Source organism: Prionailurus bengalensis, chromosome B1 (genome assembly GCF_016509475.1).
Source record: "Prionailurus bengalensis isolate Pbe53 chromosome B1, Fcat_Pben_1.1_paternal_pri, whole genome shotgun sequence".
Lineage (NCBI taxonomy): Eukaryota > Metazoa > Chordata > Mammalia > Carnivora > Felidae > Prionailurus > Prionailurus bengalensis.
The window spans coordinates 166,334,677-166,355,579 of NC_057344.1; the positions used below are offsets into that span (position 1 = coordinate 166,334,677).

General features: G+C 37.9%; 1 protein-coding gene across 3 annotated transcripts in view; it reads right to left on the reverse strand.

The window, feature by feature from the left end:
- ATP10D (ATPase phospholipid transporting 10D (putative)) overlaps positions 1-20,903 on the reverse strand; it is a 108,517-nt gene that overhangs the window by 55,392 nt on the left and 32,222 nt on the right. For all 3 annotated transcript variants that reach the window (XM_043572722.1, XM_043572724.1, XM_043572725.1), the window contains 2 exons: positions 5,001-5,205; positions 2,921-3,006 (listed from right to left, as the gene is read on the reverse strand). In XM_043572722.1, coding sequence (XP_043428657.1) covers positions 2,921-3,006; positions 5,001-5,205 — 291 coding nt within the window. The remainder of the gene's footprint in view (positions 1-2,920; positions 3,007-5,000; positions 5,206-20,903) is intronic.

Genomic DNA, 20,903 nt, shown 5'->3' on the forward strand with positions numbered 1-20,903 from the left:
TGTTTTCTTATTACTGAGGGTTTTTTTTTTTAATGTTTATTTATTTTTGAGGGAGAGAGAGAGCATGCACACATGCTCGCAAGAGGGTAGGGGCAGAGAGAAAGGGAAATAGAGGATCCAAAGCGGGCTCTGCACTGACAGCAGACAGAGGATGTAAGGCTTGAACTTAGCAACCATGAGATCATGACCTGAGCTGAAGGTGGACACTTAACCAACTGAGCCACCCAGGCGCCCCTTATTACCAGGTTTTAAGATGTCTTTGTATAATCTGAACACATCAGTTACACGCATTGAGAATATTTTCTTCCAATCTGTTACTTATCTTTTCATTCACTTAATAGTGTCATTGAAGAGAAAAAGGTTTTAATTTTGATTCTGAAGTTCTTTTATGTATTTTTTTGTCCTTTTATTGTGCTTTGGGTGTTCTGAGAAGTCTTTGCCTAACTGAAGATAGCAAAGATTTCTGTTATGTTTCCTCCATGTTTAAGGAGTTTCAAATCTTAGGTTTACATTAAACTATAGAAGCCATTTTTAGTTCAGTTTTTTAAACAGTGAGAGGTATGGCTTGAAGTTTATTTTTTACAATATGGATATCCAATCGTTTTAGCATCATTTGTTGAAAAGAAAAACCTTGCTTCACTAAATTGCTTGTGTGTACCTTTGTCAAAGGCACATTTATGGACAACAAAAACCAATCGTCCATAAATGTGTGGGTCAATTTCTGGATTCTATAATCTTTTAATCTTTTCTGATCTGCTGGTCTATCTTTATGCCAAAATGATGCTAATTTGATTACTGTACTTTACTAGAAGTCTTGAAATCAGGTGGTGTTGGTTCTCCCACTCTGTTCTGTTTCAGTGCTGTTTTGAGGTAATATAGGTTCTTAGCAACCCCATATAAATTTTAGAATAAACTTGTCAATTTCTTTAAAAAAAATAACAAAACCCTGCTGGGATTTTGATTAGGATTACACTGAATCTACAGATCGATTTGGAAAAAAAATTAAAATAAACGTGCCAATTTCTTTAAAAAAAAACATGCTGGGATTTTGATTAGGATTACATTGAATCTACAGATCGATTTGGAAAAAAACTGAATCATAACAATACTGAGTCTTTCAACCCATGAACAGCATACATTGCTCCATTTATTTAGGTCTTTCATTTCTTTCCGCAGTGTTCAATGGTTTTGAGTGTGCAGGTGTTTCACAACTTTTGTCAGGATTAGCCTCAGGTATTTCATTTTTTCTGATGCTATCATAAGTTGTATTTTGAAAAATTTCAATATCTGATTGCTCATTACTAGTATATAGAAATACAATGGATTTCTGTATATTGATCTGTTTCCTACAACATTGTTAAGCCCAATTGTTAAATTCTTATAGATTTTATCAGCTTTTCCACAAAGAGCATCAAGCCATCTATGAATAATAAACAGTTTTACTTCTTTTTTAGTTGAAATCTTTTATTTCCTTTTCTTGCCTGACTACACTAATCTAGAATCTCTAGTGAAATCTTGAATAAAAGTGGTGAGAGTAAATATCCTTGTCTTGTTCCTGATCTTAGGGAAAAAAACATTTAAGAGCATTTAGTCTTGCACCACTAAGTATGATTCTAACTGTAGGTTCTTCATATATGCCAGTACCGGGTTGAGAGAGTTCCTTTCTAGTTCCAGTTTGCAAGAACAGAAGTTAGATTTTGTCAAATGCTTTGTCTACATTCATGAGATGATCACTTGGGTTTTTCTTTTTTAATTTGTTAATTGAGGCTTGTTAATATGGTGGATTACATCATTTGACTTTCTAATATTAAGTTGTTTTTTGTTTGTTTTTTTGAGAGAGAGAGAGAGAGAGAGAGCGAGCATGAGAATAAGGGACAGGGGAAGAGGGGAAGAGAGGGAAAATCTTACGCAGGCTCCACACTCAGGGTGGAGCCTGACGCAGGGCTCAATCCCACAACCCTGGGATCATGACCTGAGCTGAAATCAAGAGTTGGACACTCAACCGACTGAGCCACTCAAGCACTCTGCTTTTCTAATATTAAACCAACCTGCATTTTTGGGATAGGTCCCACTGGGTCATGATATATTATCCTTCTTATGTATCGTTGGATTTGATTTGCCATAATTTTGCATCTGTGTTCATGCAGGACACTGATCTTTCCATAAGTGTCTTTGTATGTTTATGGTATCAGGATAATCCTGGTCTCCAAAATGAGTTGGAAATTTTCTTTACCATTCTCTCATAAGATCACTACTATGAAGTAGATCTGATTGTCTCCTCTCCTCTTAAAAATCAGGGAACTGAGGATCAAAAAGAGTAAATAACTTGGTTCAAGGCATAAAGCACTTAAGTAGCTGAAATTAGGTAAGACACCAAATTCTAGCTGCCCTTGCAAAAGGGATATAGATGCCTCGAGGGCTCCAGAATGAACACTGCTGTGACTTCCCATACTTTTTCTTACACATTTCAATTCGTTGGCTAACTTTTGCCAACCAGAAATATCCACTTGATACTCTAATTCTGCAGGAGGACACTATCCTATCATGTCACCTAGGTTGCCAGTTCTGTGAAGGCCCCTCCTTCCAAACAACATGTCTTAAGCTTAATACAGAGCTCATGTAAAACATTCTTACACCACTGACCGAGATTTTGTGATTATTTTAAGAACAAGCTTTTGTTATGGTTTTTATTTTATTATTTTTTTAAATCTAATTTATTGTCAAATTGGCTTTCATACAACACCCAGTTAATAATATTTACCAGATTATTAAAATAAAGACAAATTAATAGGTGACTAAACACATGGCCTTTGGTGATTTAATTTGGATATACACACAAAAAAAAATATTATTGCGTTAAATATAATTGCAACACATAATTCTACTTATACCAATGAAGGTTAAGTCATGTATCACTCACAGGTAGCCTCGGAATCTGTTGAGGTCATTGTTTGGACTTTCACATTCTATCTTACTGGAGAATTTCTCTGGATCAACTTCAGAGTCCTAAAAACAAACAAAAAATATATATATACATATATACACACACACACACACATATCTACATATTTTAAAATCATGACACAAGAAAAATTCAAAGTTAAACCCTTGATATTTAAGTGTTTATCCTTTCCCCAGCTCTTAAGATAAAACTAATGCATTCTTGCTACAAAATTTAGGTCACAAATTGCCCAAATAAAGAAAATGAAGAACAGTACAGGCATAATCATAAATGAATATGTGGAATGGGGACGGTCCTGGAGCATTAACAAACATCTATAGGTCTTATTCATACACTAGAATCCATGCAGGACTCTCTGCAGAGAAGACCTTGTATCCATACAGCAAACACTCCTTTATGCAGAAATCACTGAAAAGCTGAAAATACTTTGTTGTTATTCTGTTATCATGTAGGGATTTTCGGAGATTAAATGTGTATGCGAACACTCAGAGCACATTATGCATTTATCCCAGCAAATTTTCTTTAAAAATTTAAAAATAAGCTGGACGTCAGCATCTTACAAAATTCTCTAATGGATTAAATGGTAATTTTAGTATGCTTTATGAAACCCGTGAGCAAATAAACAAAATGTTTTTATAGAACACAGGGATGGACTCACTAAGAATAAGCCAGGGGAACCTTATCTCATTTCCTTGTTTTCATATGAATGTTTGCCTAGTAAAAAAAAAACTAGTATTGATATATCTCATCAAGTATTAACGTATCACAGCAAAACATATGGAAAATGAGTTATATAATTAGATGATTTGATTTGCTAATCATTAATTTTTTAGTTCTTTTGATGTAGTAGAATCTCTATTATGTACTTTAAACATATTAGTTTCTTAATATGAGGTAGGTGCTATAATTAGGTCTAATTAACAGATAAAGAAAGAGACACAGAGAGAAGATCAGTAATTTGCTCTAGGTCTGCACACAAGGAGGTGTTTAGAAACAGGATTATAATCTAGGTCATGGGATTCCAGAGCACTCACCCTTAATTGATCCCAAAGTGTACTGATTAATCAACTGTGTTACCTTCAGAATAGGTACTTAGTAGTATATAATGGAATCTCAAGTTGTACAAGATTTTTACAAACGTCTTAGTAATATAAATGTTCACAAAAGTGACAATGCGAAGCTAAGAGGCTTATCAATCACAGGATCTAAATTAAATCCATAGATAGAAAGACGGCCCAACGTTACACCATATCATGAAACTTGCTAAAGATCAGGGCATTTATTTGGCTAAAACATTTTTTAGTTTACGAACTTAATGGTTCAGTTTAAGTCAGTTACCTGACTTAATGGTTCAGTTTTAAAAAGACTATTAAATTTTTAAAACTTCATCTCAAGTGCTTCCAGAGACAGGGAAGGGAAACTAATATTTAAGCAGTGTACATGATATTTTTACATACATTACTTCATTTACATCTCACAGCAATGCTATGAGACAGGCATCGTCATTTCTATTTTAAGATAAACTGAGGCACAAAATAAGTGACTTGCCCAAGGCCACACAATAATGTAATAGGAGAGCTAGAATTCATTCAAACTCATGTTCACAGAACTTCACAGTTCTTGTTTCCCTCGCCACAGTGTGGTGAAGAGTCTAGAAGCCCTGTGGCATGAGAAACTACACAAGTCTCAAAAGGTCTGGGTATGTATGCAATTATACATTGTAGGAACAGAAGGTGATCGTTTCCATTGCAAAATAATTTTCCAAATTGCAAAATAATTCTGTTAGTTTCCTTTAATTCAGTTCCAAAAAATATAGGATCGCCAGACTAAAATGTGTGAACTTCAAAGTCATTACAGCCTATTATCTATAAAACACTACCAGGGATATCTGTAAATGGATTAAGCCCTCTGGGCTTCTATTTTGTAATGGTAAAAATAAATTTAAAAATCTCATTTTCTGTCTCTGTGAAAAATGAGCTCGGTCATCTTCTGAAAGGAAAAATGTTAATAAGTCACCAAGTGAGAACACAGTATTTACCTGCTCTGCATATCCCCGAACCACCTGCCTCTGTTTTAAATTGCTCTCTCCATCGAGACCCGAAGTCTCAATGTGACAGATTCCATCTGGATCGGTGGAAAAGAGTAAGACCATGTCTGCAGGAATAACCTCATTACAGGAAAGGCGAATGAAGTCCCCAACAGCAACGTCTTTCCAGCATTGGTCGACATATTTTTTCTCTTTCCTAACATTGGGGGAGGAGGGGAAGTTTAAAGAGAATATTAAGACAGAAACACAGATAATCTTATTTTTTAGGTTTTGTGTATAATTTGAGGCATGTTTTAAGCATTTGGGGTGAATTTTAATCCATTAAATGCTAAAACGGAAGCCAGAGAAAACCTAAATTCCAGAATTTGCTTCACCTGAAAATTTAGTTATTTAGTTACTAAAACACATTTTTCAGCTCTTTAGTCCTTGACATTTTTGAACTATTAAGCTGCTTGAGAGTAATTCTGGAATAAAACTAACGTTTGATAAGTTTATTCACGCATAAGGCAATTACTGTGTGCTGCCCTGTGGTCAGGTATCAAGAACTCACAAGTGCACAAGACATACCACCTACTTTCAAGGAGCTTCCCATCCTTTGAATAGGATGAATAATGAAAGAAAACATCAAGGAAATGAAATAAAAAATAAAATGAAATAAATAAAATACTCAGCGTTTTAAAAATCATTATACTGCTATTAACGCCTCTAACTATCACTTAATGGAAATACTGATAAACAGTCATGAGTCTGCTGTAGCTGATCATTAGAAAAAACAATGGCAAATTTTAAGTCTTTTCAAAAGTGTAGTTTTCCCATTTATATATTCATTTTAAAGGAAAGAGACATCGTTTGAGATTGTCTGCCTTAAATACCCTGCTTTATGTTAAAGTTTTTCTCATGCCTTTTCATACTAACCAGCATGAATGACGCTTCACAAAGCATTTTCCTTAGAGTAGAATGAGGAAATCTGTATCAAAGAACATCATATCGACTAGTTCAGCAGCATTTCATATACAAAGCTATCAACAAATATTAGGAAGGTCTGTCTCATTCCTCCATTGCCTACCAATGCAACTGGTAATTGTCACAAAAATACACTTATTTCCAAAGTAAAGATTTCTCTTCAATTACATTTATAGAGCTAAATATTCAAATTCATTGTCAAATAAGCCTGAGCGACAGCTATATTCTAAATTATGCATCAGATCAAATAGAAATGCCACCTTAGGCCAATGCTTGTACACTTTCTGCTATAGGGAATTATATCCGTTATCTCAAGAAGTATTTAGTTTAAAAGGATACCTAAGAAGTACGTTTTCAGGATGCTTTTCCCCCAAATACCTAATGCACCAGGTTGAATCCAAGTAAAGAAAATCCTCAATTACCTAAAGAGTTGGTTAGTGTAAGGAGAAAGGCAAATCAATGGTGTGTACCATCCTTTTTTCCTACTGTTTGTATACACCAGTTCACTCTTCATGGAAGGAAGTAAGAGAGAAGATCAAAAACACAGGCATGGGTCATATTTCAAAGGTTCAGTCCTACAACTCTAAGACAACTCTACAAGTGTCTACAAGACAACTACAACTCTAAGTGATTTCATTCCATAGAAAATGGGGAGCCACAAGGTTCACCAGAAGGATTTGATACTATCTCTACTTGCTAACTCCTGTGACAGAGTAATGGATGGATTTTGGGTGTCAGGCTAATTTGGAGTAGGAATGGCCAAAACAAAACAAAACAAAACAAAACAACAATGTAAAGTTATTGAAATAATTCAGGAGAAGAATGAAGATGATCAAAATTAAGGCAATAGCAACAGAGATAAATACAAGATTAAATCAAGACATGTTTGGGTTTTTCTACTTAGTACATGTTTTACGACTTAGTACACCATATTTCATGACTTACTACATGTAAAGAAGTTATAGAAGATGACATTATGGTTTCTAACTTGCCTGATGGGATGAGGAATGGTGCCTTTCGCCATGTGTCAAATTTTAGAAGCAATTGGTCACATGAGAGGGCAGATAATAAAAACTCAGACTGGAAAGGTTTTATCTGAAATGGGATATAAATTGAAGATGTGCAGCAATTTGAGGGTTCTGATCTGAATTTCCAGATGTGAGTTTGGAAGTCCTAGGTACAGAGACACCTATGTCAGACACCAGGTAAGGACATGAGATTCCTCAGGAAAAGAGACGTCAAGGTGATAGAGAATTGGAAGGAGACCCAAGAGAAAACGATATCACAGAAATCTAGGGAGAAGGAAAGTTCAAAAAGGGAGTCATCATAGTAAAAGAAGCTGCAAAGGGGCCATTCCTACAGCATTTATTTATTATGATGTCTGTTGACTATGGAAAAGGCTGATGGTGTAAAATTGTTGCTGGGGAGTGTGAATTAGAAAGTAAGACCTCCATGAACCTAAGAATGCCTGAAGGTTGAAGAAGTAGAGCATGTCACGTTTAGCCTCTGAAAGGAATAAGGGGTAAAAGTAGCCACTGCAATGAAAGGTAAGTCAAAGGACAAAGGATGAGAGAATTGGACATGAACATGGGCTGTTGGGAAGGAGTCTATGGAAAAGGCAAGGTAGAAGATAGAACACAGAGTAAGAAAGGTGGTTGAGGTTTTGAAGAAACAACAAGAAACAGAAGTGCCTGGGTGGCTCAGTCAGTCAAATGCTTGACTCTTGATTTTGACTCAGGTCAGGATCTCATGGTTGTGAGATCAAGGCCCTGTTGGGCTCCACACTGGAGCCTGCTTAAGATTCTCTCTCTCTCCCCCCCTACGGCACACGCATGCATGCTTTTTCTCTCAAAAATGAAAGAAATAAATAAAGAAAGAAAGCAAGAAAGAGAGAGAGAGAGAGAGAGAGAGAGAGAAAGAAAGAAAGAAAGAAAGAAAGAAAGAAAGAAAGAAAGAAGAAAGAAAGAAACAAACAAACAAACAACAAGGAATAGGATTAAGAACACAGATGAAAGGGGGCACCTGGGTAGCTCAGTCAAACAACTTCGGCTCAGGTCAGGTTATAGTCCATGGGTTCAAGCCCCAGATTGGACTCTGCTGACAGCTAAGAGCCCAGAGCCCTCTTTGAATTCTGTGTTTCCCTCTCTCTGCCCCTCCCACGCTTGCATGCACGCATGCTCTCTCTCCCTCTCTCTCTCTCTCTCTCAAAAATAAATAAAACATTTTAAAAAACTGAAAAAAAAGGGAAAAAAGAACACAGATGAAGGGTTACTATTATAATAAAAGGAGTTAGTTCTTCATCTCAGGTCAGAAGAAAGTAGGTATAAATGTGAATGATGCACAAAGGAATCTGGGATACATACATTCATGCTTAATGACCTCTATTTTTTCTATGAGGAAAGCTATGAGGAAAATTTGCTAAGAATTTGTGAAGTGTGATGATAGAAAGAGAAGACAGACTTGAATCTTAGGGTTAAGAATTTTATTTTTCTTTCAAACATAAAAAGTAGGATTCCTATGAAGGACAAGTTTATTTATTCTACATTGGAACGAAATTCAAATGAAGCCAATTTCATAACTGAATTAACTTCATTGTCCCCTATTTGGAGTAAACACCAGGATTTCAAAAAAAAAAATAGCTAATTTGCCCAACAGCTAGCTCATTCAGATCAATAAACATATACTGATGTTAATTTATGCCAGTTACCATATTAGGTGCTAAGAATACACAAATGGTTAATATATGTTCACCACCCTATTGAAGTTATGGTTGAAATTTGAAAAAGAGACACAAAGTACTTTCTTAAGAGAGAGGTCTGTAGGTACAGGTTACTACTACTACTATGGAAGCCAACCATTGGGGCGTTTAGTCCTGGAGGAGGTGAGTCTTATAGGATGATCAAGACTGACTGAGGTGAAGACAGTGGAACAGTGTATCAGTCAGGGTACTTAGGCAGAGTACAAAGACATAGGGCAAGAGAACACAGTGTGAGAAACCAACTGCAAGTTGGTGACAATGCTCACTGCCACATTTAACTAGCTCTGAAGATTTATCATGGGAGACTCAAAACGAGGCTGTATTTCCTTACCCAATCAAGAATTAAAACTAGTAAAAGGACCTTCTTCTTCTCCCACAGCCTGAATACACAAGTAGAATTTATTGCATCTAGTTATTTGCTTGTGCTCCTGAACCACTGTCACTGGACAGGGCATAGCCTTCACAATCCCTCCTTCAGCCAAACTCCTAGACCCAATTCTGCTTCTCTAAGAGTTCAAGATCAAACAGCTCTGCTACATAAGCATGGGAAACGTGGGGAAGAACACACTGGACTATTAGCAGTGATTACACTGGAGTGGGGATTGGGAGGAAGGGGAGACATAAGAAGAAAGAGTGGAGGATGTAAACTTCTATTTCTTACTTTAACAAATTTGAACAGAGGATTCTGAGTACTTCTCTTTGATGTAGCATTTTTCCCATAAAACACTAAAAAATTTACAATAATCGAATAATAATCACTGTATAAACAGCAGCTAAAATTTATCAGATGCTTTATACACACCAACTGATTTAATTTTTGTATCAATGTTATGTGGTTAGTACTATGAAGGAATTACGATCCCTGCCTCCTACCCTACCTTTTACAAATTAGAAAAAACTAGTTTTGGTAAGTTAAGTAACCTTCTCAAGGTCCCCCAGCTCCTAAACTTGTCCTGGGACTTAAAACAAGGTCCATAGGTCCAGGGCCCACCTCTCAAGAAGGAGACTTCACTCCAAATATATAGTCACTTACTGAGGACTGCCAAATAAAAAATGGTTTAGAAAGTGAATTTCAAGAACCATCACTTTAGAAAATATCACACAAAAGATTAATTACTTTAGAAGGTCACTGATATTTAGTCTCATTTTAAGACTGGTGCAATCCTATGAATTTGAGATAATCCTAAAATGTTAACATTACTATTTTGAAACTCCTAAAATCAACACAGTGATTCTTATTATATATTTTTTAATGCTTATTTATTTTTGAGGGAGAGAGAGAGCATGCAGTGGAGGGGCAGAGAGAGAGGGAGACAGAGGATCCAAAGCAGGCTCTGTGCTGACAGCAGAGAGCCTGATGTGGGGCTTGAACTCGCAAACCATGGGACCATGATCTGAGCCGAAGTCGGATGCTTAACTGACTGAGCCACCCATTTGCCCCAACACAGTGATTTGTCAAAATCAGAAAATAATGTAGGTTCCTGGAAGAAAGGCATTGTATTTACCTTTTTTTCCATTTTTTGTTTAAATCTCTAAATCTCTCAGTGCTTACAATGAGTAGGCATTCAAATTTGTTGAGTGATTAGGTTTTTTTCATAATATTTTTATTTTTTTATTTTTTTACTATGAAATTTATTGTCAAATTGGTTTCCATACAACACCCAGTGCTCATCCCAACAGGTGCCCTCCTCAATCAGTGCCCATAACCCACCCTCCCCTCTCTCCCACCTCCCACCAACCCTCAGATTATTCTCAGCTTTTAAGAGTCTCTTATGGTTTGGCTCCCTCCCTAACTTTTTTTTTTCCTTCCCCTCCCCCATGTCTTAAGTTTCTCAGGATCCACATAGGAGTGAAACCATATGGTCTCTGTCTTTCTCTGTATGACTTATTTCACTTAGCATAACACTCTCCAGTTCCATCCACGTTGCTACAAGAGCCATATTTCATTCTTTCTCATTGCCACGTAGTATTCCATTGTGTACATAAACCACAATTTCTTTATCCATTCGTCAGTTGATAGACATTTAGGCTCTTTCCATAATTTGGCCATTGTTGAAAGTGCTGCTATAAACATTGGGGTACAAGTGCCCCTATGCCTCAGCACTCCTGTATCCCTAGGGTAAATTCCTAGCAGTGCTATTGCTGGGTCATAGGGTAGATCTATTTTTTGAGGAACCTCCACACTGTTTTCCAGAGTGGCTGCACCAGTTTGCATTCCCACCACCAGTGCAAGAGGGTTCCCATTTCTCCACATCCTCTCCAGCATCTATCATCTCTTGATTTGTTCATTTTAGCCACTCTGACTGGCATGAGGTGGTATCTGAGTGTGGTTTTGATTTCTATTTCCCTGATGAGGAACGACGTTGGCATCTTTTCATGTGCCTCTTGGCCATCTGGATGTCTTCGTTAGAGAAGTGTCTATTCATGTTTTCTGCCCATTTTTCACTGGATTATTTGCTTTTTGGGTGTGGAGTTTGGTGAGTTCTTCATAGATTTTGGACACTAGCCCTTTGTCCGATGTGTCATTTGCAAGTATCTTTTCCCATTCCATTGGTTGCCTTTTAGTTTTGTTGATTGTTTCCTTTGCTGTGCAGAAGCTTCTATCTTTATGAGGTCCCAATAGTTCACTTTTGCTTTTAATTCCCTTGCCTTTGGAGATGTGTCAAGTAAGAAATTGCTGTGGCTGAGGTCAGAGAGGTTTTTTCCTGCTTTCTCCTCTAGGGTTTTGATGGTTTCCTGTCTCACATTCAGGTGCTTTATCCATTTTGAGTTTATTTTTGTGAATGGTGTGAGAAAGTGGTCTAGTTTCATTCTTCTGCATGTTGCTGTCCAGTTCTCACAGCACCATTTGTTAAAGAGACTTTTTTCCATTGGATATTCTTTCCTGCTTTGTCAAAGATTAGGTGGCCATACTTTTGTGGGTCAAATTCTGGAGTCTCTATTCTATTCCACTGGTCTATGTGTCTGTTTTGTGCCAATACCATGCTGTCTTGATGATGACAGCTTTGTAGTAGAGGCTAAAGTCTGGGATTGTGATGCCTCCCGCTTTGGTCTTCTTCTTCAATATTACTTTGGCTATTCAGGATCTTTTGTGGTTCCATACAAATTTTAGGATTGCTTGTTCTAGCTTCAAGAAGAATGCTGGTGCAATTTTGATTGGGATTGCATCGAATGTGTAGATAGCTTTGGATAGTATTGACATTTTAACAATATTTATTCTTCCAACCCATGAGCATGGAATGTTTTCCCATTTCTTTATATCTTCTTCAATTTCCTTCATAAGCTTTCTATAGTTTTCAGCATACAGATCTTTTACATCTTTGGTTAGGTTTATTCCTAGGTATTTTAGGATTCTTGGTGCAATTGTGAATGGGATCAGTTTCCTTATTTGTCTTTCTGTTGCTTCATTATTAGTGTATAAGAATGCAACTGATTTCTGTACATTGATTTTGTATCCTGCGACTTTGCTGAATTCATGTATCAGTTCTAGCAGACTTTTGGTGGAGTCTATCAGGTTTTCCACGTATAATATCATGTCATCTGCAAAAAGTGAAAGCTTAACTTCATCTTTGCCAATTTTGATGCCTTTGATTTCCTTTTGTTGTCTGATTGCTGATGCTAGCACTTCCAACACTATGTTAAACAACAGCAGTGAGAGTGGGCATCCCTGTCGTGTTCCTGATCTCAGGGGGAAAGCTCTCAGTTTTTCCCCATTGAGGATGATATTAGCTGTGGGCCTTTCATAAATGGCTTTTATGTTGTTTAAGTAGGTTCCTTCTATCCCGACTTTCTTGAGGGTTTGTATTAAGAAAGGATGCTGAATTTTGTCAAATGCTTTTTCTGCATCGACTGACAGGATCATATGGTTCTTATCTTCTCTTTTATTAATGTGATGTATCACATTGATTGATTTGCCAATGTTGAACCATCCCTGCAGCCCAGGTATGAATCCCACTTGATCATGGTGAATAATTCTTTTTACATGCTGTTGAATGCGATTTGCTAGTATCTTATTGAGAATTTTTGCATCCATATTCATCAGGGATATTGGCCTGTAGTTCTCTTTTTTTGCTGGGTCTCTGTCTGGTTTAGGAATCAAAGTAATGCTGGCTTCATAGAATGAGTCTGGAAGTTTTCCTTCCCTTTCTATTTCTTGGAACAGCTTGAGAAGGATAGGTATTATCTCTGCTTTAAAGTCTGGTAGAACTCCCCTGAGAAGCCATCTGGTCCTGGACTCTTATTTGTTGGGAGATTTTTGATGACTGATTCAATTTCTTCGCTGGTTATGGGTCTGTTCAAGCTTTCTATTTCCTCCTGATTGAGTTTTGGAAGGCTGTGGGTGTTTAGGAATTTGTCCATTTCTTCCAGGTTGTCCAGTTTGTTGGCATATAATTTTTCATAGTATTCCCTGATAATTGCTTATATTTCTGAGGGACTGGTTATAATAATTCCATTTTCATTCATGATTTTATCTATTTGGGCCATCTCCCTTTTCTTTTTGAGAAGCCTGGTAGAGGTTTGTCAATTTTGTTTATTTTTTCAAAACACCAACTCTTGGTTTCGTTGATCTGTTCTACAGTTTTATTAGATTCTATATTGTTTATTTCTGCTCTGGTCTTTATTATTTCTCCTCTTCTGCTGGGTTTAGGGTGTATTTGCTGCTCTGCTTCTATTTCCTTTAGGTGTGCTGTTAGATTTTGTATTTGGGATTTTTCTTGTTTCTTGAGATAGGCCTGGATTGCAATGTATTTTCCTCTCAGGACTGCCTTCGCTGCATCCCAAAGCATTTGGATTGTTGTATTTTCATTTTCATTTGTTTCTATATATTTTTTAATTTCTTCTCTAATTGCCTGGTTGACCCATTCATTCTTTAGTAGGGTGTTCTTTAACCTCCATGCTTTTGGAGGTTTTCCAGACTTTTTCCTATGGTTGATTTCAAGTTTCATAGCATTGTGGTCTGAAAGTGTGCATGGTATGATCTCAATTCTTTTATACTTATAAAGAGCTCTTTTGTGACCCAGTATGTGACCTATCTTTGAGAATGTTCCATGTGCACTCGAGAAGAAAGTACATTCTGTTGCTTTGGGATGCAGAGTTCTAAATATATCTGTCAAGTCCATCTGATCCAATGTATCATTCAGGGCCCTTGTTTTTTGTTTTTTTTTTCTTCAATATATGAAATTTATTGTCAAATTGGTTTCCATACAACACCCAGTGCTCATCCCAACAGGGCCCTTGTTTTTTTATTGATCCTGTGTCTAGATGATCTATCCAGTGTTGTAAGTGGGGTATTAAAGTACCCTGCAATTGCCACATTCTTATCAATAAGGTTGCTTATGTTTGTGATTGTTTTATATATTTGGGGGCTCCCGTATTCGGCACATAGACATTTACAATTGTTAGCTCTTCTTAATGGGCAGTCCCTGTAATTATTATATAATGCCCTTCTCTATCTCTTGTTACAGCCTTTAATTTAAAGTCTAGTTTGTCTGATATAAGTATGGCTACTCCAGCTTTCTTTTGACTTCCAGTAGCATGATAGATAGTTCTCCATCCCCTCACTTTCAATCTGAAGGTGTCCTCAGGTCTAAAATGAGTCTCTTGTAGACGGCAAACAGATGGGTCTTGTTTTTATCCATTCTGATACCCTGTGTCTTTTGGTTGGCGCATTTAGTAATTTACATTCAGTGTTATTATTGAAAGATATGAGTTTAGAGTCATTGTGATGTCTGTAGGTTTCGTGCTTGTAGTGATGTCTCTGGTACTTTGTCTCACAGGATCCCCCTTAGGATCTCTTGTAGGGCTGGTTTAGTGGTGATAAATTCCTTCAGTTTTTGTTTGTTTGGGAAGACCTTTATCTCTCCTTCTATTCCGAGTGACAAAGTTGCTGGATAAAGGATTCTTGGCTGCATATTTTTTCTGTGCATCACACTGAAGAATTCCTGCCATTCCTTTCTGGCCTGCCAAGTTTCAGTAGATAGGTCTGCCACTAGTCTTATGGGTCTCCCTTTGTAGGTTAGAGTCTGTTTAACCCTAGCTGCTTTCAGAATTTTCTCTTTACCCTTATATTTTGCCAGTTTCACTTTGATATATTGTGCAGAAGATCGATTCAAGTTACGTCTGAAAGGAGTTCTCTGTGCCTCTTGGATTTCAATGCCTTTTTCCTTCCCCAGATCAGGGAAGTTCTCAACTATGACTTGTTCAAGTACACCTTCAGCCCCTTTCTCTCTGTCTTCCTCTTGTGGAATTCCTATTATATGGGTATTGTTCCATTTGATTGCATCACTTAGTTCTCTAATTCTCCCCTCATACTCCTGAATTTTTTTTATCTCTTTTTCTCAGCTTCCTCTTTTTCCATAATTTTATCTTCTAATTCACCTATTCTCTCCTCTGCCTCTTCAATAAGAGCTGTGGTCGCCTCCATTTTATTTTGCACCTCATTTATAGCATTTTTAGCTCCTCCTGACTATTCCTTAGTCCCTTGATCTCTGTAGCAATAGATTCTCTGCTGCAAAATATTCTATATTCCTTAGTCCCTTGATCTCTGTAGCAATAGATTCTCTGCTGCAAAATAGTCTATACTTTTTTCAGGCCCAGTGATTAATTTTATGACTATTAGTCTAAATTCTGGTTCTGTTATATTGCTTGAATTGTTTTTGATCAATTTGTTAGCTGTCGTACTTTCTGGAGTTTCTTTTGAGGAGAGTTCTTTCATTTCGTCATTTTGGGTAGTCTCTGAGGTGGCTCCAAACTGCAGGGCACTTCCCCTGTACTGTCCAGAGTAACTTGTGTTGGTGGGCAGGGCCGCAGTCGACTTGATGTCTGCCCCCAGCCCACCGCTGGGGCCATTGTCAGACTGGTGTGTACCTTACCTTCTCCTCTCCCAAGGGCAGGACTCACTGTGGAGTGGTGTGGCCCCTATCTGGGCTACTTGCACACTGCCAGGCTTGTGGTGCTGGGGATCTGGCATATTAGCTGGGGTGGATCTGCAAGGTGCACAAGGGCAGGAGGGGCAGGCTTAGCTTGCTTTGCTGTCAGTGATCCCTTGCGGGAGGGGACCTGTAGCACCAGGAGGGAGGCAGACCCTCCTCCATGGGCCTCTTGTCTACGCTTGGCTCCAGAGAGTCCATTCTGCTAGTCTTCTGGCGGTTTTCTGGGTAATTTAGGAAGATGTGGGTGGAATTTAAGCGATCAGCAGGACACGGTGAGCCCAGCATCCTTCTATGCTGCCATCTTCATGATAGCATTTTTAATTGTGATGTAAGAAAATAAGCAGTCAGGCAGCTCCTCGGATTGCACAGTCTTCCACAGGGTCATGACAGATTTTACCACCAACAGCTCCGTGGCCCTGCAATTTGTGATGGTCGCTATTGGGTGGTTCCCGGAGACCAAGCCGAGATAATCTGGTGGCAGATTTCTCAAAGCACACTGTAGGCTCAAGTCAGAAGAAATCACTAGAGAGCGGGTCCTCAGGAATGCTGCTGACTAGCTGAAATGGGGGAGACTCCGGGGCAATTTCGAGGGGTCTAGCTTGGGCACCTGAACACTTGGGTTTCAGTAGTTTTGTTTTTGACACACTTCTATTCTCTTGAAACAAATCTTAATACCTTATACATGGCTGCTATTTTAAAGGCAATCTTAAGAAAGTTAGGTTTTCCATAATAGCTAATTCCAACTTAATTGAGGTATAATAAAGTTTAAATGTTTAATTTCTATATTAGTGTTTGTTATTTCCCAAGATACTTGCCCAAAGACAAGCACCATGTGAAAGACCACATATTACAAACAAGAATCAAATTATCTGCACAAAAATGTTAATATGCTTCTTCCAGAAGCTTGTACAATTTAATGTCTCCCACCTTCACCTTAATTTTGCTGAGGAATAATTTGTTCTCTAAAGTGATGCCTTTGTATTTCATTGGAATTTAAGTTGTTAGCATGTTTAAATCAACAAGACATGATCTTAGAGCCTACTTTTATTTCTTTATATCCTTATAATTTGTTCCAAGAACAATGTGAGGGGAGGGGGGAAAAGGTAAGCAGTATTTCTTCTGCAACACCAAACAAAATAAAATTACATAAAATAATAGACAAAAAGACAATTACCTAATTCTACTTTGAAATGCAATCACAAAGTGGCATCTTGAGATAGACTATAAACAATTAAATAGAATACTGCATCTTATCTTTAAATTTGTATGCAAATTATCTCAAATAGATGTGGACTATGTCCAAAAGGACACCTTAGAAAAAAATCATACCAGGTCTCCCACTAGGCAATTTTAATATTTACAAAACAGTGTCCTAAGGAGTTCTCAGATGTTGATTAAATGACTTAATAATGTGACAACTGTAGCTAGTAGTTACTACTAGCCTACAAAAATGATCATAATGGCAAACCTTTACTTAGGACTTAGAAAGGGCTGAGTTTATTGCTTACTGTTTTATTACTATTAGATTCCTAATGAAGGGAACTGGGGCTCCGCTAGCTTATGGAGTGTGCCTAAGGTAATCCAGCTACTAACTGAGAAAATCAGAATTACAGTTTATTTAGAACAAGTTAGAAAAGCAAACAGGGGTGCCTGGTGGCTCAGTCAGTTGAGCATCCAACTTCAGCCCAGGTCATGGTCTCATAGTTCATGAGTTCAAGCCCCACGTCAGGCTCTGTGTTGACAGCTCAGAGCCTGGAGCCTGCTTTGAATTCTGTGTCTCCCTCTCTCTCTGCCCCTTCCTTGCTTGCTCTCTGTCTCCCTCTCTCAAAAATAAACATTAAAAAAAATTTTTTTAAAAGAAAAGCAAACAAACACATGTTATCAAGTTTAAACTACCACTAAAAGTCAGTAATTATTTATATACAATAACTTGTATTTAAAAAATACTTATAAGAAGCATTCTTCCTGTTTGCTAAATTTGGTACTCTGGGTAATCTTAAAATTGGTCAAAATCTCGATTCATTGCATAATCATTCTAAAATACTGTTTCTTGCAGTTAGTTTTTAAGGGTAAGGTTGTATCAACACCACCTATCCTTGGCATATGATAAAGACTCAAATACCATCAAATGATTCATACCAATGTTTCAGTAAAACGCTCATAACTTTAAAATAAAAACCATGAGCTTTTACTGTTATTCTCAGTTTTCTACACAATACAACAGTTTTTCCTGGTTCGCTTTAAATAGACAAGAGTATAAGAAAAACAAAAAAACACAGACCAAATTTTCCCTTATCTAAGTACAAGTCACATCATCTTACAAAGGAGAAAAAAAAAGTTATTTGTTTTGTTTTGTTTCTAGATCTTTAAAACAAATATTGAGAAAGTCACTGGAGAATTCTAATAACGAACGCAATTCAGAATCCCACAGGTTTTAGCTTAAGTATCACTTTATCAGAGCAGCCTAACTATTTCCTCTGTGGCTCACAAAAAATTAAAGACAATTCCATGAGGACAAGTCTTTGAGTTCTTTTTCTCCTGAAACTAAATAACAACAACAACAAAAATTATGTCATCTGGTTGAACTTTTGGTCAGCCAAAAGAGCCTAAAATTTGTTCAAAATGTACTGCTTTTTATTATAAAACTAGACTTTTGAACCTACATGTCTCTTATTCAGACTTGGTAACTAGAACAGAATCTCTAGTCTGACAAATTTAGAATTACAATCTAAAAATTTAGAGTCTACATAAGAACACTAACGTCAATCCAAGAAATGTACCAAATGCTCTGAGATGTCAGAAGAAGGAGTGGCAACATCTGCCCGAAGGAACCTGGAAAGTCTGCTCAAGGGGCTGAGAAGTGCCTGCCTACCTCTGGGCTCAAAGCTCAGCCTTTCAGCTCTTCATCTGTTTTCTCTTAGGGCTTTAAGTCCAACTCCTCACTTCAAAATCATCTCTACACAGACTGATGACTTCGACATTTCTTATCATAGCTTTTCCTTCCTTCCAGAACTTCTGCACTACGTTCCTGTTTGCCTGGGGGGCATTTCCACTTGGATGCCTGTCTTGCTCTCATTTCCAGCTCATCCTACCCCTAAGGTGAATGTAATGCTCCCTACTTCTATCAGCGGTACTTCTACTCAAAAATCACAGAAGTTCACCAAATTCAATTGGGTTCTTCTTCACAGTACCTCTGTATGCACCCCTTCCTGTACTTTGCATCTACTCCCAGCAGTGCTCTGGAATGATTTGCAGAGGCAGATCTACTCTATTAGGAGAGGCTATTCCCAGGACTTGAGTAGACCAATATTCCTAAAGCATAGCTTTCACCCATTCCTTCTCTGCTCAAAAGGGGGTGAAGGGAGTGGGGGGAAGAGAGAAGCAGGCAAGCCAAGAAACAGACTTTTAACTATAGAGAAATGATGGTTACCCCTGAGGGAAGGTAGGTAGGGGGATGGGTTAAATAGCTGATGGGGGTTAAGGAGGGTACGTGTTGTGCTGAGCACCAGGTGATCTATGGAATTACTGAATCATTATATTGTATACCTAAAACTAATATTACACTGTATGTTAACTGGAATTTAAATAAAAACTTAAAAAAGAGAGAGAGAGAGATGAATTCTCTGCCACTAAAGGAAAACATCTCTGATGGTTAATTTTACATGTCAACTTCACTAGTGATGCCCAGAAACTGGTTGAACACTATTTCTGGGTGTGTCTGTGAGAGTGTTTCTGGGAGAAAATAGCATTTGAATTGGTGAACTGAGTAAAGCAGATGGCCCTCACCCAATCCCTTGAGAACAAAAAGGCAGAGAAAGGTTGAATTTACTATCTGCCTTTCTGATGCTTGAGCTGGGACACTGATAGTCTGACCTCAGCATTCCTGGTTCTCAGGCCTTCAGACTTGCACTATAATCTACATTATCAATTCTCTGGCTCTCAGCCCTTCATAGTGCGCTGCTGGCCTTCCAGAAACTCCAGCTTGTGGATGCTGGCGTTTCTTGGCCTCTTTTATCACAGGAGCGAATTCCTTATAATAAATCTCATTCCTATTTGTTCTATTTCTCCGGACAACCCTGGCTAGTGCAATGTCCAAGCAGTGGCCTGGTGGTAAAGTCCCTTCACAGTAGGCCTAACACTCCCTCTCTTCATTTCTCATCACGGCTCCTTTAGTGGGTTAGTTACCTCAGGCCAAGTTAATATACTCTGTTTCCGGGGCGCCTGGGTGGCTCAGTCAGTTAAGCATCCGACTTCAGCTCAGGTCACGATCTCGCGGTCCATGAGTTCGAGCCCCACGTTGGGCTCTGTGCTGACTGCTCAGAGCCTGGAGCCTGTTTCAGATTCTGTGTCTCCCTCTCTCTCTGCCCCTCCCCCATTCATGCTCTGTCTCTCTCTCAAAAATAAATAAACGTTAAAAAAAATTTTTTTTTAAATAAAAAAAAAATATATTCTGTTTCCTCAGAACACTCCTACCCAAGAATGAATGAATGAATGAATGAATGAATGAATAAATAAATAAATAACATTATAAACTTGTTTGTAAAGCTATTAACATATTAGATTCAGAATTTCACAAATCTGTTCTAGTGATGACTTTTTAAAGTTTATTTATTTTATTTTCGAGAGAGAGTGAGCATGTACACATGAGAGAGAGAGAGAGGCAAACAAAGAGGGGAGAGAGAGAATCCCAAGCAGGTTCTGCACTGTCAGTGCAGAGCCTGACATGGGGCTCGATCTTATGAACCAGGAGATCATGGCCAGAGCCAAAATCAAGAGTCAGACACTTAACCGACTCAGCCACCCAGGCACCCCTAAAGATGACTTTTTAAAAAGTAGATACAGGGGCACCTGGGTGGCTCAGTCAATTAAGTGTCTGGCTTTGACTCAGGTCATGATCTCACAGTTCATGAGTTCAAGCCCCACATCGGGCTCTGTGCTGACTGTACAGAGCCTGCTTTGGATCCTCCGTCCCCTTCTCTCTGGCCCTCCCCCTGCTCATGCTCTCTCTCTCTCTCAAATAAACAAACATTAAAAAATTAAAAAAAGAGCATTTTAAAATAAAAAGTAGATACATTTCTCATGAAACATAATGCCAGAGAATATTATCAACTTTGTAATTCATTTTCATAAAAGTATGGAATATGAAAATTTCATCTTCACAAAGACATGGGAAATGTTTGTGGTACAGTATTAAGCTAAAACAACTAGGATAAAAATATATGCAACACAATCTTAATTTTG